Source organism: Cavia porcellus, unplaced genomic scaffold, assembly GCF_034190915.1.
Source record: "Cavia porcellus strain 051 isolate PalLab524CR breed Dunkin Hartley unplaced genomic scaffold, mCavPor4.1 scaffold_26, whole genome shotgun sequence".
NCBI classification, from domain to species: domain Eukaryota; kingdom Metazoa; phylum Chordata; class Mammalia; order Rodentia; family Caviidae; genus Cavia; species Cavia porcellus.
Genome location: NW_026947509.1, coordinates 34,034,447 through 34,055,576, shown reverse-complemented (window position 1 = coordinate 34,055,576; position 21,130 = coordinate 34,034,447). Strand labels below are relative to the sequence as shown.

The window sequence follows — 21,130 nt, the reverse complement described above, 5'->3', positions numbered from 1 at the left end:
GTGGAACTCTCTAGCACTGTGCCAGGTGTGAGACAGGACGTGGCAATGATTTACTGGCTATTGGGTTTCACACAGGGCACTGTGCCTGGCGTGGTCAGGGCTGCTGCTTTGGAATGCCATCGTCACTCAGGCCTGCTCGGGAGTGTGTATGGGGGACATGGAGCTCTGTACACACTGGGTCTTCTCTGGCTTCCCAGCACTGTTAGCAGATGAGATTGGCGTCATTGTTTCATGGCAAACTGGTTCGTGTTGAATCTGATCCCTGCCCTGTGGTCCATGCCTTTGGCACAGTGAACTGGGCACCAGTGCCCTCCTGCCTGAGGTTAATCCCTTCCCTCAGGCTCTGGGTCCCACCTCTTCCTTCCTGGGACCCCTCCCTTTCCTAATTGTGCCAGCTTCAACCACACCTCCTTCCCTCGTTCCTTCCCATCAGCAATTAGCATTCTGAGCCTCCCCTCTTATCTTAAAAAAATAAATATTAAAAGCCATGTCATGGTCTCTCCCTCTGTGTATAGCCACCACCCTGTATTATTCCACTGCTTCCCAGCCAGACTTCCTGAGACCCCGCCACGCCCTCCTCCTGGCACTTTGCACCCCACTCTGTTTCCCAGGTGCTGCAGCACCCTGAGCCCTCGTGATTCCCTTCACTATAGCTGGTCTCTCTGGGGTCCCCTGTGACCTCATCACTGCACTGCCAAATGTGTTTTTCCTGCAAGAAGCCTCCACGTCTGGCTTCTCTGACTCCGAGTTAGGCTAGCTCACCTGACCTCAGCCTCAGTTTCCTTCACAGACTTCTCTGCTTTTCCTTTGCTCAGTATTCTGATGGGCTTTTCCCCGCCTAGTTGGGAGCAGTCACCAAAGCAGCCAGTGCTCCAAAGGAGCTCTGTCTGTTCTCCAGCCTCAGGAGCCTCTCTCTCACCCCTGTTGCCAGTGTGCCCCTTCCCCTGAGATTCTGACTTCAGTGCTGACCTCTCCAACTCTTTGAGACCCCACTGAGCTCACATCCTCACTTGACAGCTTGAACATGTTCTTCCTTCAATGGTGCATCTCTCCTGTATTGTAGCACAGGCTTGTGAAGGTGCCGACCGCCTCCCTCCTGAGTCAGTGCTGTGTGGGAGCCGGTGCTCCTGGTATGTCTTGCTGCTCTCCTGGGAAACACACTGTAAGAATTTCTAGTAGAAGAAAGTGAGGCAGGTTTTCCCACGCTTTGCTCTACCTCACATTGCCCAGCATCCCCTAATCTCCCTCAGGACCCCTACTGGTGTGACCAGCCCTATGCACCACAGTGGCCTGTTAACTGGGCCTCCTGCTTCCAGCCTCTCTTCCTGAGTCTGTTCCCACCCATCACATCAGCCTCTAGCCTGGGTTCTCCTCGTACTCCCATGGCCACTGGGAGCCCAGCCTCCTGGTGCTGGCCTGCCTCTGTCTCCTCCAAGGCACCTTCTCATGCATTATACATTTTTAAAAAAGCATGTGATGAAATCTTTACTGGAAGTGTCTGTGCCAACATAGCATTTTTTTTTTTTCTTTTTGAGACAAGGTCTCACTGTGCAATTTAGGCTGGCCTAAGCTCACTTTGTAGCCCAGGCTGTCTCAAATTTGCAACAATCCTCCTGCCTCAACTTCTCAAGTGCTGGGATTACAGGTGTGCACTGCCATGCCCAGCAACACCATTTGATCCTTCAGTTGCCTCTGTAGAGCAGGTCATAGGTTACATTCTACACACGAGGAATGACACTTATTTTATATGTTGCCATTAGCCTCTGTCCCAGTCTTGTCTGGTCACTTGTGCCCCAGTTAACAGAGTTGGATTCACTCAGAACTTACTGCAAAAGCGTACAACATCAACTACAATATACCATCTAACAATTTTTCTTAATGTACTTCATGCCAGTGTATTACACATAAATACAGCTTATCCAGACTGCCCCTGATCTGCAAACGTAGGAATTTTGGGGAAAAAGTAGGCTGGTTCATGGCCACACAGTTCAAGGTAGGAGGACTTGTATGTGAGTCTATGTCTTGCAACTACAAAGCTGGTGCTTTTGGTTGCCCCCTGCAGGGTGGGAGTGGAGTTATATCAAGAAGACTATTGATCATTTGGCAGCTTCTGCAGTTTAACATCTTCCAGTGTTGGTGATTGAATTACAGTTTTTTGCAGCCCTGCCACCACAGTCAGCTCATCCCGCAGGTACTCATCTTTCATCCACACTGCATTGTACTCCATCTGGTGAGAAGAGCTTGGCCAGAATCAGATGGGTTCTGGCAGCGCTGCGCTAGCCACCTCCGTGGATGCGCCCTGGCTGAGTTCCTTAACTCCTCGGAACTGCTTGTGGCTGTTCTCTGACTCTCATGGTAGTACTGCGTCCATTGTGTGGTCACTGTGGAGAAGAACCATGGAGCGCCTGCCTCTCCCACCGCTGAGGTGTAGAGCGTGAAGTCTTCCGAAGGCCATTGAGGCCTCGTGCCTAGCCCTGGCCCTGGCCCCGGCTCCGACAAAATACATGGCCTGCCTCCCACTGCCTGTCTCTGGTCTGTGCCTTGGCACTCCCTCCCCTCTCATAGGCCACGCCCCCGGCCAGTGACTGCTCAGCCTCACCTTCTGAGCTCAAGGTTTGGTTCCTGTCCTCTCACCCTGGACACCACTTGCCAGCACTCCCAGCACCTGACGTTTGCTGCATCTTGGTTTCCTTTCTAGCAGAAGCACTCCCAAGGGGACAGGGCCATTTGCAGTGCCTGGCTTTCCGTGGGAAAGCAGGGCCTTTACTGGCAGAACATTTTAGGGAGTCCTATGGCTGCTTCTCCAATTCTCGGACACAGGCTTTCTTGGCCCTTCCACCTGCTTAATTCTTGTTGTGTGGAAAACATGGTCACAGGGCAGTAAGCATCGCTGCATGCTGACCCCTCCTGTTCTGCCTTTCCATTCCCTGTTTCCTTGGTGAAACTGGAATTACAGCGCCGCGGTGCCTGTGACGTGAAGTTGAGTGACTCCAACGAGGAGATGTAGGTGAACGTGCGGTAAAAACTCCCATTACCTTATTTCAGGTGATAACTTCCCGGCCTGGAGACTTTGTAAAGAGAACTCGTTGGTGCCTTGGAGACTGTCCCTGCTGTCCCCGGGCCCTGCAGGGGCTGACTGGGTGTCCTGGCACGATCAGCAAGGCTCACGCCTCACGTGATTATTCACAGGGACCGTGGCCTGGCCCCTTGAGGACGTGTCTTGCCAGATCTTTCCCAGGCATCTCACTGGGAAGAGGGTCCATAGGACAAGTTTTCCTAGTTAGTTGCTTATATTAGTAGTGTATCTGTTTTTTAGAATATTGTTTCCTAAATGAAGAATTTTGGTGGTTATAAACTTACAGAATTATTTCCACTAGAAAGGACAACAGAGTTTGGTAGCTCTGTCCTTTTCCGTGTCACTCCACCCCATTTTGTAGTTCATTCTGGGTTTTGCTGTTCTATCAAGCCACTGTTCCCAAGTCCACCAAAAACTCATTTAATTTAAGCATATTTTATGCTGATTCATTGATAGCAATGAGGAAGACCTTGGCGGCACAATCCTCAGAAGCATGCACAAGTCTGGCCTGTGTTCCTGGTCATGGCCTCGCTGGTCAGTGCGTCCCAGTCCCTGCAGTGCTGGGATGGGTCCTATGACCTGCCACCCCAGCCCGTGGCCACTCTTTCTGTTCAGGTCCTGCTTGTATCACCTACACTGCAACCCAGCTCTGAGACTTCTGCTCCTATTGTTTCTCTACACTCCAATACTACTAAATGCATAGCCCTAAAATACATATGTGATGTGTAGCTGGTGAGAGCAGAACTGCCTGGCTTTCAGAGTGCTTTGTGGGGTAGTGCCCGAGCTTGTCAGTCTCCTTGTCTGGACCTATGTGTTAGGAAGTATGTTCTGCCGAGAATAGCATTAAATCCTAAGGTATCAGTGGCTTTGAAGAAAGAGGTTTTCTTCCCTCACACAAAAGCAGACAGCAGGTGGGCAGGCCAGAGCTTGTCTGGAGCTCCGCATGTTCAGCTCTTCTGCCATGCTACTCTCTGGGTAGAGAGCACTCTTGTGCAGTGGCCTCATCAGCCAAGTTGGGTGCTTGAGAACCAGGTGTCACATCTGTATTCTAGCCAGTGGAGAGGAAGAAGTGAGTCTCAGTGAGTTTGTTTGCTTCTTTGGTACTGGAGACCAGAGATTGAACCCAGAGGTGCTCTGCCACTGTGCTGCATCTCCCGCTCTCTCCAAAGTTTTCATTTTTTAAAATTTTTTGCTACCAGGGATCAAACTCATGACCGTGAGTGTGCAAAGCAGGCGCTTATGCTGCTGAGCTTTGAGACAGGGACTCTGTGAGTGCTGAGAATTGGCTTGAATGTGTAGTCCTTCTCCCTGTCTCCCCAGGGCTGGGGTTACAGATGTGTGCCACTATGCCTGGCCTGGGTGGGTGTGTGCCCTTGAGGATACTCCTTAGAAGTCACTAGCAGCACTTTCCCCTGACTCTTACTGGCTAAAACTGACACATGTCAACCATGTGTAGTTACAAGTTGCCTCTCTACAAATTGAGGTTCTTATTACTAGGCAGTAGAGACTAGATGCCTGGGTAAGCTGTGTCCCTTACCAAGGCCTGTCACAGTTATGCCCAGTCCCTCCCGCCTAGCGCACTGGGATTCCACCCGAGGGGGGCTACAGCAAATCCCTTCCTAGGGCCTTTCCATGCCAGCCCCTCTCCCAGTGCTTGGGTGCTCACAAGTTCTGGGCTGAGTCCTTTGGGCTCCCTTATTTCTGTTGGAAGCATCTGTGCGTTCTTCCAGCCCCTGTCGTGTCCTCAGAGGCCTCTCCCTCCTCCTGAGCAGGCCAGCACTGTGCTGCTTCCTTGGCAGCATGGAGCAGTCAAAGCACTGTGGATTCATAGCCAAGCAGACCTGGCTCCAGGGCTCTAGGGTCCACGCGGAAGCCTGAGCAGCATGCAAGTCCTGTTCACAGCTACCGCAGGTCTTCGTGCTGACCCCAGACCATTGTGTCACACTCCTTACACAGCATCATCCCTCAGGTTCTGCTCAGCTTTCATGCGTAGCCACCTCTGCAGTGGAGCACTACTGATTATCACTTTCCTTAGTCTAGCTGCAGGGGTCATGGAGCTGGAAATAACCCCCCATTTGTCCTGTCTAAAATCCTCTGGGTCTCCTACCTCCAGCTTTCAATCCAGTCAGCGCCCATCTAGCAGGACCCCCTGCAGAAAGCACCTTCATTCATCCCCAGCACTTGTGTCCCTGGCTCTGCCTGCTGTGCTTCTGCCATGGGCTGTGTCTCTGTGCACAAAGCCAGCTTTCCCTGGGATTTAGGCTTGGATTCTGGATTCTTGTGTCCTGCAGAGTCCCAGTTGCCTTGATCTCTATGCCTCTGGTCTCTTGCACTGCTTACCCTTGCTTACTTTGGTCTCGTGGTCTCTGTCTGGAGTTGATTGTGCAAAGAGCCCTCTCCCCCATCCCATGCCACTCATTCGTAGAGCATCCTCCTGCCTCAGCCTCAGTGACCCTTCCTCACCTCTAATCTAAACCAGTGTCCTTTGTCTGTCCTTAGGATGTTTCTTCCTTAGCATTCACTGCAACTTGGAATTTTATATTTATCGAGTGATTACTTACAGATATCACTTCCACATTAGCTTGTATGTTTCTTGAGGGCCAGGATCATGTTTCTTCCAGTTACAACTGAATCTTCAACACCAGTGCTCAATAAGTGCACATGGAATAAATGAATAAGTAAATGATCTGTGATTAAACAATGCAGGTTCTCATTAAATCAGCAGCTTGATTTTCAGTGTGGCAATACATAGTTGTTGGAAACATGCTAAGGTGATTCACCTTTCCGGCTTGGCACTGCATTTCTTTACATTCATTGACCATCTGTGGATCCTCACTTGCGTGCCTATAAACTTCAGTTTAATTTATTGCACTGTAACTTTGAACAAAGCCTTACTTTTGCCAGGATAACTGTAGAAACATAGAACCTGGAAAGATTATACTCAGGTGCGATATCTGGAGTCATGCGTGGGCCCACTTCCATCACTGCCCTCTCTGTTCCTAAGTGACCTGGCGTAACCTTTGCAACAGAAGACTGTCTTGTTGGACTGGAACCTGAAGTCATAGTCAGTTTAAGATGGAGTCACCAATGACCATCCCAGAGAAACTGTTTGCTTGCGTTGCCATGGAAAAACCTGTCCCTTCACTCCTCGGCTTGATGACTTGCTTCTTTGAGATAAAAAACTGAAATATCACTATCAAAGTAGCATGTACTTGTAATTTCCTCTTTCATTCTTTTCTGAATTTCCTTATTCTGCAGAACACATTAGTAACAAACGGAACAAGCAAATCAACACCTTATGTGGTATATTTTTCCTTCCCCAAGGTTGTAAAAAGTATTTTGGAAGCATCTGATGATTTTGAGATCCTGGATTATGGGTCTAACTAAAGAACTCAGATGATTGTCCTTCTTTGACTGATGGGGAGGTCACCTACAGTGGGAAAGTGCGCATGGATTTCTTCTTGGGTGAAAAGGATGGTGAAGATTCTGCTCTGAGTGGGGTCTTCAGTGTAGAGTGAGGTGTAGATGGAAAAGCACATGCTTAATCCTCTGGAGTCAGGAGGCAACTGGCACGGGCTTCCAGCATGGGCTGGGTTGTGGGATCCAGCTCAAAGCTGGCCCTGTGCTGTAGAGCAGCCATCTGGGAAAGGGTGGGTTTATTCATGTTGGCCGTGGAAAAGTGAGTGGTGAGAAGTGTGGGTCCCCTTAGCTTCCTGGAGTGACCTCGAGAGTCTAGAATCTCCAACTGAGTTGGATAAGAATATCTCAGGGGGATGTCTAGTGTAAAAAGTGAAAATTTAAAACTTTCGGTGTTCAGAGGTGTGGATGTGCTGTTTCTCACAGTTCTGGTGCAGAACCTGATGGCCTCTTTCTGGGGAGTATGCTTTCCGACTCCAGGGTAGAAGTGGACTTTATAAATTTTACAACAAAGAAAATTAAACATTGAAATACATTTCAAAAGTACTTCACTCTTTAAATACTATCACTAAAACAAGCCAGGAAAATCAGGATTGGGATAATATTTTTTTAATAAATAAAATTTGTTTTCCACCATTTTGTTTGTTATGGCTAGTACTAAAGTATTTTTAAAAGTTAACATTAATTTAGGTTTTGTTTTATTCAGCAGATGAGCATAGTAAACTGCCTGTCTATTCTTCACGTAGGCTGGGTCTGCATTTATACTCTGGGTTTTGTGGCATTTTGATAAATGGGCAGTTAAGCATACCTCAGAGTGTGGATAATGCTGGTAGATATGGTGTGGGTGGTCAATGTGTGCAGACCCATGGCTGCAGGGTGTGAGTGGCCTCGCCAGATCCCCAGCCTCTGTGGCTTTCCTCTTCCACCCGGAGGCAATGAGGGCTTCAAAGTATTCAAGAGTCTGTCCCGTCCCGGCGCTGAAGTTAAAAGTCTCTATCTTTAAGGGGTCTGCCTCTAACTGGTTTGTCTCTTCTCTTTTCTCTCTCTCATTTAGGAAAAAGTGATACACAAGTCACAAAAGACGAGAGCTCCCCCATGTCCCCAGATGCCAGAGGTCCATCCGAGAAGTCACCGCAGAAATCAGCCAAGGTTGTGACCTGCAGGTTTATCTCTGTCCACTGGCCGTCCCCTAAGCTGCTTGCCGGTTCCTTAGGCGACCCAGCTGGGGGCTGTGGTTGAGCCACCGTGAATCAGAAATGTTGGTGGAAGCAGGAAATAAGGAAAAGCAGATGTTTTTTTGTAGCTTTAAACCTATGTGTTCACTTGACTGCCTTTGGATAAAGGGCCCCGGCCTTTTCTGTGTGTGTGAATGTGAAGTTTTGCATTTTCTTTCTTGCTTAAACCCCACTCATGAGATATGTGTGACTTTTAGTTTTGATTATTTTTTTGTTTTATTATGTTTTTTTTTTTTTTTTTTTTTTTTTTTTGAGACAGTCTCATTATGTAGACCGGACTGTCCTTGAACTCACCAGGTAGCCTAGGCTGGCCTTGAACTTCTAGTGAACCTTCTGCCTCAGCTTCCCAAGTGCTGGGATTGCAAGGGTTTGGCACCACACCTGGCTGGTTTTGATTATTTAAGTGAAAATTTGGAGAAACAATATGAAGATAGATTTCTCTTAGACTTTTTAGTTTTTGCTCTAATTTCTTATTGTCAACCCCATATCCATTTCAAAAAATTTAAATAAGGCTGTCTTAGTTCTTCCAGAGTATTCAGTTCAGTGTCATGTAAGTGAAACCCATGTTTGTGCTTCATTCCATTGCTTGATGGTCAGGGTCATGGGGGCGCCTGCAGGTGTGGGTGCAAGCCTGGCTGGCTCTGCCTGCACAAAGAGCTCATGGTGGCAGGAATGACAGAGGACAGAGTGACATTCTAGTGTGAGGCTTTGTGTTCCCGAGGCATGGTCAGTGTGCTAGACCAGAAGCAGGTGGCCACTCTCTGGCCAGTTGCTGAAGAGAGCTTCTCCCCTGTGTGCCGACACAAGGAACCTCTAGAGCTTGGACAGTGTACAGTTAGTGCCGCTGGCCATGTAGTTACACTGCTCTTCACTGCAGTGGGCTGTTGGGGATGAACCATGTGCACAGGTACCCTGCGAGGCCTGGGAGATGCTCAGGGGTGCAAGGCCTGGGGCTGGATGAGTCTGGCTCACAGTGTTGTTTTGTTCACCTATTCTGTCTTTTAAGAGTTTCACTTCAGAGCTTACCTTAAACAAACAAACAAGCAAGGAGCAGTCACATAAAAACCTAGGCTTTAGCTTCTTTTGTCAAACATTTGGTTCCCTGGGCCACCTTCCTGAACCACTGTGGTCAGCTGGTGGAGTGCCCCTCTGCTCCCGGAACTGTGCTCTCTCCCTGCTTTGCCCTCCAGCCATGCCTGCCCTGCCTTCTCCCTCAATTCCTTTCTGTCTTTGATGATGTTTCTACATGAATCCAGCCTGAAATTACATAGTAAAGTAGCACTTGTATGCAGAACTTCTGCTGGGGAGGCATCACTTCCATGACATCTAGTGTAGTGTGAATCACAGGGAATGCCAAGCCGCCTTAGACACTTCTGTGCTGTCAGAAACTAAATCAAGCAGGTGGGACTTCCAGTTCAGGCAGGACGACATAGATAGATTATTGTGCTCCTCGCAGTAAATACAACTGGAAGCCCCAGAAAAGGCAATGAAGGAGAGCTCTCAATGGTGGCAGGAGGAAGGTGCAAAAAGGAGGGGACCCCAGATAAACTCCAGATGGCAGGGACCTTTCAGCCTTGCTTAGGAAAGTAACCAGGCCCAAAATTTCTGCCTCTAGTTGGGCAGTTGTTTGGTTATCTGGTAAGGATTGTGCAGTGGCCATCAGCAGGGCACTTCTATAAACCATGGAAAATTCTCTGAAACAGTTGAGAAAATGGAAAGTCTCAGCACAGAACTGGAAGTCACAATTTAAGAAGGGTGCTCGTTTGTGTTTAATAACATTGTTGTTCATGTGGAGCAGACCCCGGGAGCAGTTGTAAGACCCAGGTCCTGGATAGAAAAGCACTTTGATCGCATCTGTGTATTACATCATTTTCTACTGGGTATAAAGGCTCAGTGGGTACTTGTTGCAGTGTAGATATAGAAGTTTTAGTCATGGAGAGTCACTAGCAGGCACTTCATGGTGACTTCCAAAAACCCCCCAGACCTAAATAGTTAGTCAGGTAATAGCCTGCTGTCTCCTCTGCCCGACAGTGAGTTCTACAGTAAGTGGTACTGACTTTATCTCTGGTGTTTGCAGGTGGTTTACATCTTGGAAAAAAAACATTCCCGAGCAGCAACTGGCGTCCTGAAGCTCTTGGCTGAGAAGAACAGCGACCTGTTTAGGAAATACGCCCTATTTTCTCCCTCAGACCACCGAGTGCCTAGAATTTATGTGCCTCTTAAGGACTGTCCCCAGGACTTCATGACCCGGCCCAAAGATTATGCCAGTACCCTCTTCATCTGCCACATCGTGGACTGGAAGGAAGACTGCAATTTCGCCCTGGGGTAGGTGATCTCTGGCAGGAAATCTCTGGTTAGATGACCTTCAGGTGACCTCTTTGTGTGTTTCAGTCATGATACGGTTTATGAAAGCCGTGACACTGTGTAGTCTGGTCCTGATTCTTCAGAAGTTGTCCCAGCTGCCGCTATAGGCCCTCTGAATTCCCAAGCAGTCACCTTTTCAGTTTCGTTTTTTGTTTTTGGCCTAAAATACAGGCACATTCCGAGGCTCTGCTTCTGTCCTGTCCTGTCTTAAAGCCCCTTCAGGTGGAGAATTCATTCTATCAGACAGCCAGAACTTTCCTTTCTGACACTTGTTTTAAAATAGGCTGAGTCCTAGATGAGGCACATTCGGGGGAACTCTGGGTGTGACTGTGGAGCAGTATTTGATTAGTGGTATTTTGTGATATTGAGCTTCCAGGCAGTCTGATGAATGCTGAAGTTTCACCTATGGCTGTAAAAACTAAATTTGCCTGCTGTGGGGAGGAAAGAGTGCCATGTTACTCAGTTTATAGAGATATGTGGCCTAGTCTTCAGAGCATCAGGGATGGTCTCTTCACTTTGAAGATAATGCTGTATGTATTTTCTTCTTAAAACATGCTCTTTTGGGAAGAAAAATAGTATCATTTTAGCTGTATCTTTAGGCCTTTGTTAGAGATAGGTCTGATTTTTTGCCTCACGGGAAATGAAAATAAAGGCCTAAAAATATGAGTGTCTCTTCCCTCTCTTCCCATCCAGTTTATCCAGTTAGGGACTTGCTTGTTGGTCTCCCGTGTGCTCAGGGGTGGGGACCCTCTCTGGGTGTGTCCTCGTGCTTGTGGGGGTGAGGGCCACAGCGCTCTGCTTTCATCAGATGTGTTTTACACTCAGTCCTTTATGCCTCTTAGGGGGCCAGATCAAGGCTGTGTGTCCTGCTGATGTGACACATCCAGTGCCACTTTCCAGTTAGGTGACAATGGAAGTGATTGATCTGATCTCAGAGCCACTTGGGAGCCCTTGCTCTTTCTCTTTCGCTCCCAGCCTGTGATGCCAAGGTCATCATCGTTAAACCCGACTCACAGCCAACAGCAATGCAGCCTCTTGCACCCTGAACTGTCCTTGTCAGCAAATCAACAGGTGATAGTGGCCCTGCCACCTGGCCCTGCTGATTGTGCCTCTGCTTTGTGTGTGGCAGTGAGAGGGAAGACTTTCACAGCAGACCAGGAAATCCAGCCCTGTCCTTTATCTGCTCTCTGCCATGTCCCATTGTGCGCACTTGGTTGGGCGGCTTTCGAAGCCTTCCAGCCAGAAGGGCACAGCCATAAAACCCTCATGGCGTGGGCTTCCCTGAAGGAACCCGCGCTTCCTTCATCCCAGCCCTTGTCTGAGTGAGGGCGGTGGCAGCCAAAGAATGGGGGGAGTCGTGGGACTCAAGCACAGCTGCTGGAGTAAAGAGAGTGCATCCTGCACTTTTCCAGAGAAAAATCGGACAGTGCTCGTGTTGTAGATGGAGAACTGTTCTACTCTGTCTTCTTAACATAAGGCATGAAAATTGTCTTTTATGGAAATATTCTTTTTAAAATTCATATGGAAAATGAAAATCTATCTTAGAAATAAGAGTGGCTGACTTCTTCACGGCTCAGTTCTCAGATGGCACTGTCACACGAGGGGCGAGGGCTGCAGCTGTTGGGCACATTGGTGGTCGCCTTGTCGCTTGGTTCTGGCTATCAGTTACTGATCTTTAGGGACTGAGTTATGGTGTCCCACTCTGCACATGCTGTGCTGTGACTGCCTGGCTTCCCCTGCTCTCTGCCAGGCTCTGTCTGGAGCCGAGGTGGGGTTTGCTCTGTGTGTGTGGTCGGCCCCCATAGAAGCTGTGCCTGATGGCTGGGCTGAGGTGGCTCTGTCTGAATTTCCTCTCTGCCCCTATACGTCTCTTCTTAACAGCACTGTATTCAGCTTCCTAGTCTTTGTCATTGCTACTGATTATTCAAGTCCAGTATCATTTACCTCTTCTGTTGTTAAATTCAGTTCACTAGGCAGGTTTTGGTCTACTCCACGTAAGGCATTATGTTGTATTATCTGAGAAATACAAAGGTAAACAAGCAATGGGTCCTTCATTCCAGGGAACTATAAACTGACACAGAAAGTCTTATATGTAAGTGTCAAAGGGATAATTCAATTCTAAGAAATGAAATTTCACTTGAACTAGTTTAAATACCAGTGAGGATTATTATGAGAAATTCATCCATGGTAGGAAATGGAGGGGTTCACAAGGACCTCAGGACGAGCCAGGTGGCAGAGGAATCAGAGCTTCTCCTCAGCATCCCCAGCAGCGCAGTGTCTTCTCTGGAATTTCTCCTGCAAAAGCGATGCTCTGCCTCGCCCTCTACGTGGTAACTGCTCACCTACTCAGTGCTGAAGCCTGGCCATGTCACAGAATCCTTATGGATGGGAATCTCACTGACCTAGTTTTAAGTCCAGTATTTCCTGCAGTCAGTAGTTTTAACTGGAGGTGAAATTCAGGCTTGTATGCCCTGCTGTTCAGTCAGGATTAGGATTCAGCTGTCTGGGAGGATGCAGGAATAAAGCCGATGAGCGGAGTGGACCACCTGACTGACCTACACCTGCAGGGCAAAGCAGACGGTTGGAGGTTCTTCCATAGGAATAAAATTTCTGGAAGTCTAGAGGAGGACGGTGAAGGGGGAAATGAAGGATCATTTCCGAAGAGCAGAGGTCTCTGCCAGAAGATCTCCAGTACTGAGTGCAGAGTGGAAAGGTGGACAGGAAGGGCCAGGATTGGCAGCTGCAGCTGTAGGCTGTTCCAGGAAGTCAGAGGAGGTGGGGCGACCTGAAACCAAAGGGCCTCAGCGGAGGGAACAAGAGTGAACAGATTCAGCGGGGCTAAGGTAAATTCTTCCGATTTGATGGCCAATTAGAAATGGCATGAACAAGAAGGCTGAGTCTCAGGATCTTAGATGAACTTTCAGGCCTCAGACTTGGATGAGAGGGCAGATTTAGGTGGCAGTGGAACCAAGATTTCCTGAGAACAGCCTCAATCCCCACCATGCACTTCACTTCCTTCTCAGTATGGGCAAACTTGCCAGCTGACTGGGTTTGTTCATAGCTCTAGACTTGTGCACACGTGGCACTTCCTTTCCTCGAAGTGGCTTTCTCCTCTCCCCAGTGTTTGCTCAACTTTTAAACTCAACTCAGTTGCCCACTCCAATCTTTCCTGGCACACAAGCCTTCTTTGTGGGTGCTCCCGTGCCTTCTAAGGATACCTTATGTGTAGCTCGCGTGTTTGGATTGCATTGCTTGCTTCAGTATTTTACTTGGCGGTGAGCTCCTTTGGGACAAGGATATCCAGTGAGTATTTGCTGACTTGTCAGATGAGTAGACGGAAATGAAATGATGGCCCTGAGGTCTTGAGCCAGGTTAGTGAGGAAGATGAACCATAAATCAAGCTAGAACACTCAGCAGAGTTTGGAACAGAAAATGATGAGAACCAAGGTTCTTAGACTTTAAAACCAACCCTTCATAGCAGCATGTACCTGGTGTTCGGATGGCGAATGCCAGTTTAGAAGGTACAGGGTACCCTAACGAAACATTGGACCTGCAGGCATCACTGATGGAGTGTGTGCTGTCACTCCTTTGGAAAGGTCTGCAGGGAGTCTTCAAGGTCTTGGGCTCCTTTTGGCTGTAAACATTGTTTCCCTAACCTCTGTGGTGTGTTGGGGTCCCACTGAAGGGGAGTTCACAGAGCGTCACACACCGGACTGCAGACCTTTAATTGTCAGGAACTGGCTTTCTGCTTTGCTCTGGGACCTGTTGCAGGAAATTTCACCTGAGCCTGTTAGCTTCTCTGTGGATCCTGTCATCCACATTTTCCTGAATTTCCCTCTCTTCATGCTAGCAAGACCCAAAGGTAGTCTGTTCTGTGCACCCTGGCTTGCTTTTAGGGATGCTTTTTGTCATATATCACAACATACTTAGGATTTTTAATATTTAGTATTAGACTTTATACAGGGTAATTAAAAAGCCACTTCGGCTTCCTCACTGCAGTTGCAATTATGTGATCAGATTTATACTTTTAAGATAAGCTTTTCAATCACACCTACCTAGCAAGCGTGAGGTCATGAGTTCAATCCCTGGTACCAAAAAAAAAAAAGGAAAAAAAAGAGCTCTCCAGTCCTTTTAAGTCATCTTTAAAACAAAACAACAACAAAAGCTATGATAGTAGCCTTTCAAGCCTCTGTTTTCTCAGACCTTTGTGAAATCTTCTGCTCTAAATCTGAGTCCCAGCTTTCCTTTCCAAGATTTGTGAGCATGGAGATATCATGGTGACTTTCTCTAGATTTGTCACTGGTTTCTTTTTTAATATCTGAGGATAAATCTTGAAGAAAATGGAAGAAGTTTATAGCTGCTACCGTGAGAAACATGTTTTTTTTTCTGACGGTACTAAATGGTAACTGAAGACTTGTGTGATTCAAGTTGACGTAGAACAGACTGACGTGTCATCATTGTATTTAGCAACCTTCAGTGGCATTGGGGGCTGAGAACAAGTCAGCCAGCAGGTGTAGCAAGATGGGGAGTTTGGATTTGGAGCTGGGATTGCCTCAGCCTAATGGGGGGCTGTTGAATGAGGATCTGAGGGAGGGCCATGGTGCTGCCGATTTCAATGAAAATGCAGGACTCCAGGGTCCAATGGAGGCAGTCACTGGGCAAGACAGACGCAGAGGCAGAGGGGTTTGGGGTGCGCTGGAGGTGGAAGTCGGTGGGCGTGGCCTGCTCAGCCAGCTCCTTTGTCACCCGTGAAGGCGCTGTCAGGCTATCAGGTGGATTATCAAATATCAGTTGATGATGGGAGCAAACCCTTGTCCTATTTGTTCAGTTTCAGTGCATAATGAATTTCTTTATGGGATCGGTATACATTAAAGAGGTGATCATAATCACATTAAGTAAATTAAGTTGCACTGAGTAGGAAAAGGTACCTAGTAGGAAAAGGAAAGTGTCCAGGTTGGTAGAAAAAGCATCTAAGAGGATTAGTGTTTTTATGGGAGGCATTGCTTACAAGATTACTAGCAAACTAAAAAAATAACTCTCCAGTTGTTCCCCTTACAAAAGGAGTATTTCACCTTCCCCAGTGCATATTTCATACTGACAGATTCTTCCGAGGATGAGGCCGAGTTATGGGATGTTCAGAGCTTACAGTTCCAGGCTTGCAGTTAGCAAGTCCATCCCGGGACAGGGCTCTCGCTGGCTGGTGGACAAAGGGCAAATCAGGCTGAGGAAGGGGCTCTTTCAGTGACTATTGGGCTCCACCTGGTGGCCTGCAAAGATCAGCTTTGGGAACAGCTCCATTTGCATACTGCGCAGAGCATTGTGGTTAAAGCTGAGCAAGTCAGAAGCGTGGGGGGAAAGGGTCCCCAAGTCGGTCCTTTCCCAGGGAGCCTTGGTTGCTGCCGCCAGCACTCCTCTCACCTGCGTTTCTACCAGTGATTTCTAGCATGCCTTCTTAGGAATAGTGACATGTTAGTGCCCTTAGCCTCTCAAAGGCTTGCACAGGCCTCAGTTTCTTGGCTCCCTTCTGCCAGCATCAGTTCACTCTCAAGCTGCAAGGCCTTTCCTAAAACTGTGGAGTGGCCTCACTTACCCGCCTGCCCGCCCTTTGGTCCGTCCTTCCTTCCTTCCTTCCTTCCTGAGCCAGGAATCAAATTCAGAACCTTGTGCTGGCCAGGCTGCATCTTTTTTCTGATGAGCTTTCAGCTGTTTTCACTGATGACACACTTTTCCAGAGGTCCCCATTTCTTTCCTGTGGTCCCCGCCCTCTACCTATCATCATACTGAGCCTGAAGAAAGGGAGATGACCACTTGTCATACTTCTCGTTTGCCTCATGTGCTTACTGAAATGTGTGCATGTTCTCCACCTCTGCGTTCCCAGGGATGTGATTTTTATCCACTTGCATGGGATTTCCAACTTGGACCACTGTGCGTGGGAGCTCTGAGGAAATCACGGCAAGAGTGTGACCTGTGCGTAGATTACACATAAGGCCCGGACTTTTTGTTTTTGTGAGACCGGGTCTCCTATATAGTGCAGGCTCACTGAACTCCCCATGTACCTCATGCTGGCCTCGAATTCACAATGATCCTTCTGCTTCAGCATCCCAAGGGCTAGGACTACAGGTGTGCACCGCCAGCCAGGTTTAGGCCAAGACTTTGAGAATATTTAGTAAGAGAAAGGAGGATGAATGGCTGAAACATTAATGTCGGTGTTAAATGTTTGTTTTCTTTAAGACAAACAGACTGTTCAAGGACTGTTTTTGTCTGTCTTTCTTGTCTGTAGCTGGTTCCCTCCCTTAATGAGTTTTTTATGTCCACATCACCCAGATAGTGGACCTGATTCTCACTTGGGAGGAAGGTTTTTAGTGATGCTGCCATTCCTCTCCCTGCCTGGTGAGGAGGCATTGGGAGTGTCATTTCAGCACTGTTCCGGTGAATTTTACAGTGGGGCCCCATCGCAATGTCAGTCATGTGAGTAGGAGCTGGATTACAGGTGCTATGGGGAGTGAGAAGAACTGGAGGTGATGATTAGAAATTTCTGCAACACGGAAAGTATTTTTCCTTATAGCTGTTTATTATTGCTGTATTACAATTAGGAGAAGTTTTATTTTTTTAAAGTGTGAATAATTAAAATTGTTCAAAGATATATTATAGACGGTGAAAATTTTCCAAATCTTTGTCGCCCAAAATATTAATTATTAAAGATTTAATATAAATTAACCAAAAGATTGCTTTAAAATTATTTTTAATTTCAAAGTATGTTTCACAGATGAAAGAACACTTACTTAATATTTGGAGGCTGACATTAAAACCAATCCACAAAATCATCACCCAGGTTATGAAATAGACTATCACAGATACTGTCAGAGCTACTTCTGTGTTCTCTCTATTATAACCTCTAACTCTCCCCCTAGAGGTAAGTAGAATCTTATATACTAAGCAACATATGCATATAAAATATTTGCCCATATCCTTAAATAATGTTACTTAGTTTTATAGCCTTATATTCTTCTCTGACTTGTACTTTTCCATAGAACATGTTTTCAGACTATTTTCATATGCTTCTTTTGATGCATAATGTTTCTGTTTCCTGAAATATGACATGACTTATTCCAGCAATGAGCAGTTGAGTTGAGTTGATATTTCTGTTATAAACCATACTTCTCCAAACATTCCTGTGCTGAAGTTTTTCTATAACATTAAATTATTAGTCAACTCATATGTACACATTTGGCTTTACAATTCTACAGCCATGCCATTTCCACAGTGCTTGAACCTGTTGTTAAAGTGGAATAAGGATCAGTGCACACCTCTCATCCCAGCACTCAGGAGGCTGAGGCTGGAGGGTCACTGTGAGTTTGAGGTCAGCCTGGGTTACATAGTGAGAGCAAGGCCAGTCTGGGCTACACAGTGAGACCTTGTCTCAACAACAACAAAAACAAACAAAAAAGTTGACTGAAAAGTAGCATATGAGTTTCCTTTGCATTGTTTTTATCACTTGATATTATAAGATTCTTCAATTTTTGCCTATCAAATAGGTACAAAATGGCATATAATTATTATTTTATTTGTCCTAGTGAGATGGAGTATCTTTCCACATATTTATGATCATATATTTTATGTCTTCACTAATTTTTAAACATTTTATTTAGGTAATTTTAATTTGTAGAAATTATGAAATGACACTGAGAGTTCCTTAGTACTCTTTACTCATCATCCCCTATGTTAACATCTTACATTAACATAGACTGATTATCAAAACTAGGAAATTAACTTTGGTACAACACTATTAAAGTATATAACTTTCAAAAATCTTACCAGTTTTTCTGCTGAAATCCATTTTTCTGTTATAGAATCTTGTTCAGAAGTCCAGGTTTCCATGTCACTGCTATGTTTCCAATTTGTGATAGTTCCTCAGTCCTTGTCTTTTATGAGCTTAACACTTTGGCAGAGAAAGGGTCCATGATTTTGTAGAGTATTTTTCTCTTTTCTCTCCTTGGATTTGTGATATTTTCTTTGGGAAGTTTTTTGACACTGCAGTAATTCAGCTTACACTTTTACCCACTCATTTTAGCATTCATTGTTACTTTTTTCTACAGACTTTTAATTAAACTGTTTGTCATTTGGTGAAGTTTAAAAATATTCTAGAAAGTAATCTTTTATAATCAAAGATGTGGAAAATATGGTTTCCTCAGTTTATGAATTGTCTTTCCATATTATTACTGGTAGCTTCTGAAGTACAGGTGTTTTAAAGTTGTATTTTCTAATTCACAATTACTTTTTGTATATTAATCCTATATCCAGCCATCTTGCTAAACTTCTTGTTTTTTGTTTTGTTTTTGGTACTGGGGATCAAACTCACGACCTAGCACTTGCTAGGCAGATGCTTATGCTGCTGAGCTAAATCCCCAGCCTCCTGCTCAATTCTTTAATTAATTTCAGTGCTTTGGATATATTTCTTTTGCATTTTCTATGTAGTTAATCACATCACTGGTAAGTAATGACATTTATTTTTTTCATTCTAATCCCTGTAACTTTTTGAGAGAGGCAGTACTCAAGTTAAACCCAGACCTCACACTGAGCTACACCCTCAGCCCTCTTTATTTCTTGTTTTCAGACAGGGTCCTGCTGAGATACTAAACTGGCCAGGTTGAGCATGAGCCTGCAGTCCTCCTGCTTCAGCCTGCCTGAGTGCTGAGATTATAGATATACACCTCCACTCATGGTTCCTTTTTTATTTTCATTTGAGAAAGGGTCTTGCTAAGTTGGCCAGGGTAGCCTTGAGCTTGGGATCCTCCTGTGTCAACTCCTGAGGAGCTGGGGTAACAGACGTGTGCCAGTGTGTGTAGCTAATCCCTGTAGCCAGCCAGTCTTTTGCTTTTTTTTTTTTTTTTTTTTTTTTTTTTTTTTAATTTTCCTGAACTCATAATCAGGGAAGAGATATTTTTCACATAACTTGTGAAAGTTGTAAAAGTTGTTTGGTGGAGGCAGTCTTTCTTATTCCAAATTTTTTGGTATATTAATAATATTGTTAATGTTACAGCTGATTATTAATGGACTGGAGAGTTTATAAATACATGTCTTAGTTTTGTTGGATTGATTTTACTATTCACATTTTTTTTTGTTTTTTTTGGTCTTTTTCCTTTTTATCGGTACCGGGGATCGAACTCACGACTGCCTGCTAGCAAGGCAGGCGCTTATGCCGCTGAGCTAAATCCCCAGCCCCCTATTCACATTTTTTTAAAAAAAGTTTTCTTTTGGAGTGTCAAGGAAAAACACTTTGCTTTTTTTCTAGGCTCTAAAGCATTAGTTTATTTATTCATGTATTCATTGAAACCAGTGTACATTGGACACCTACGGTAGATAAGTCTCAGTGAAATACAGAAATAAGGAAATATTAATTTGCTTTATGGATGATAATTCGCTATCTTTTGAGAAGGACAAGATAAAACTAAAGCACTGTGACACAGGTCAAGTGGCTCATTACAGGAAGGAGACAGCTAAAATAGGGTGGCAGTACTGAGGAGAGAGATCTGGGGGACAGGGCTGGCTTCCTGGCTGAGATGTTTTATTCTGCGAACATGAAGTGAACAGGTCTGTGTTTTAGGAGCCCACTAACACAGAATCCATCCGGAAATGCCTTTGCGCTGTGAATCTGTGGCTTGAGGAAGAGCTGTTTGCAGTAATACTACGCGCTAGACCCAGCAGTACCGTGTCTGTGTGTGGTGGATCCCTGCCAACTGTCTGATGCTACAAGTCCTGAAATTTTCTTTTTTGTCGTAAGAACCTCACATTTTCCATTGCATTTGCTTTTCCTGGATAATATTTTAAAACACTTTGTATTATGATATGTTTAACAGCAGGTGATAAAAAAGTGTGTCCCAGAATGATTTCAATAATGGTATTGTGTAAGTGAGGACGGATGGTGCTGTGTTACTATTTGTTGTCCTTGCGGATCCTGTAGTGGTTCTCCTTGGCTGGGGAGATAGCTGCCAGTGCAGTTAGGCTGTGGGCGTCCTCAGTCACAGCCCACGCAGAGGGCGGCCTGGTCCACCCGCCAGGCCTCTGATGACAGCCACAGGCGCACCTGGCTAAGAGCAGGAGGTGCGTGCACTCCCTGAATAGAAGAGTAAGAGCTGGTGGGAAGCCCATACTGGACACTACAGTTCCTATCAGATTATAGTGAATTCTTCCTTCAATTTTTAAATTTAAAAATTCTATTGCCATATTGAAGGAAACTTAGAAAATAGAGGAAAAAGTCACTCCTGATCTTTTCTCTAAAATGTAAATACTATTTTTAGGTATTCCTTTTCAGTCTATTCATAAATGTTGTTATATAGCTATGTTATTTTGTGCTTTCCAGGTAGGTGCTGTGCTACTGAGCTAAATCCTATCCTTTTTTTCCCCCCTGTTTTTGAGATAGGGTTGATAGGGTTTCATTGTGCCATACAGGCTGGCCTTGATTTCACTTTGTAGCCTAGGCTGGCCTTGAACTTGAAGCAATCCTCCTACCTCAGCCTCCTGAGTACTGTGATTATGGGTGTGTGCCACAATGCTGGGATACTTTTTCTTTTTATGTCCTCATTTTTATGTTGTTACATCTGCCAGATCCCTTTTCTAAAATGTAAAATAATAAATTTCATTGTTTTACTAATTTTACTAGTTTACTTTTTACTATGGTTGGAAATTTAAATTACTTCTTTCACTTTTCAGCTGCCAGATTCCTTTGAGTAAAGTTTATTTTTTAAAACAATTTTAAGACTCACAGAGAAAGGTCAAGATAGTACAGTTCTTATATGATCTCCCTAATTAGTTTCCCCTTTTGCTGACATATAATTATGGCATGTTTGTTGCAATTAGTGGGCCAATAGCAATACATTATTAACAGGAGTCCATACTTACATTAATCAGCTTTCTGTTGCTGTCACAAAATACTGGACCTAAACATTTTAAAGAAGAAAAGATTTATTCTGATTTATAGTTTCAGAGGGGTCAGTCCATGGTGAGCTGGCTCCATTGCTTTCAGGCCTGTGGTGCCTGA

General features: G+C 45.6%; 1 protein-coding gene across 3 annotated transcripts in view; it reads left to right on the top strand.

Annotated features, from left to right (window-relative positions):
* Positions 1–21,130, top strand: part of Dis3l2 (DIS3 like 3'-5' exoribonuclease 2) — a 266,965-nt gene that overhangs the window by 109,187 nt on the left and 136,648 nt on the right. For all 3 annotated transcript variants that reach the window (XM_063237106.1, XM_003474416.4, XM_013157595.2), the window contains 2 exons: positions 7,548–7,642; positions 9,806–10,053. In XM_063237106.1, coding sequence (XP_063093176.1) covers positions 7,548–7,642; positions 9,806–10,053 — 343 coding nt within the window. The remainder of the gene's footprint in view (positions 1–7,547; positions 7,643–9,805; positions 10,054–21,130) is intronic.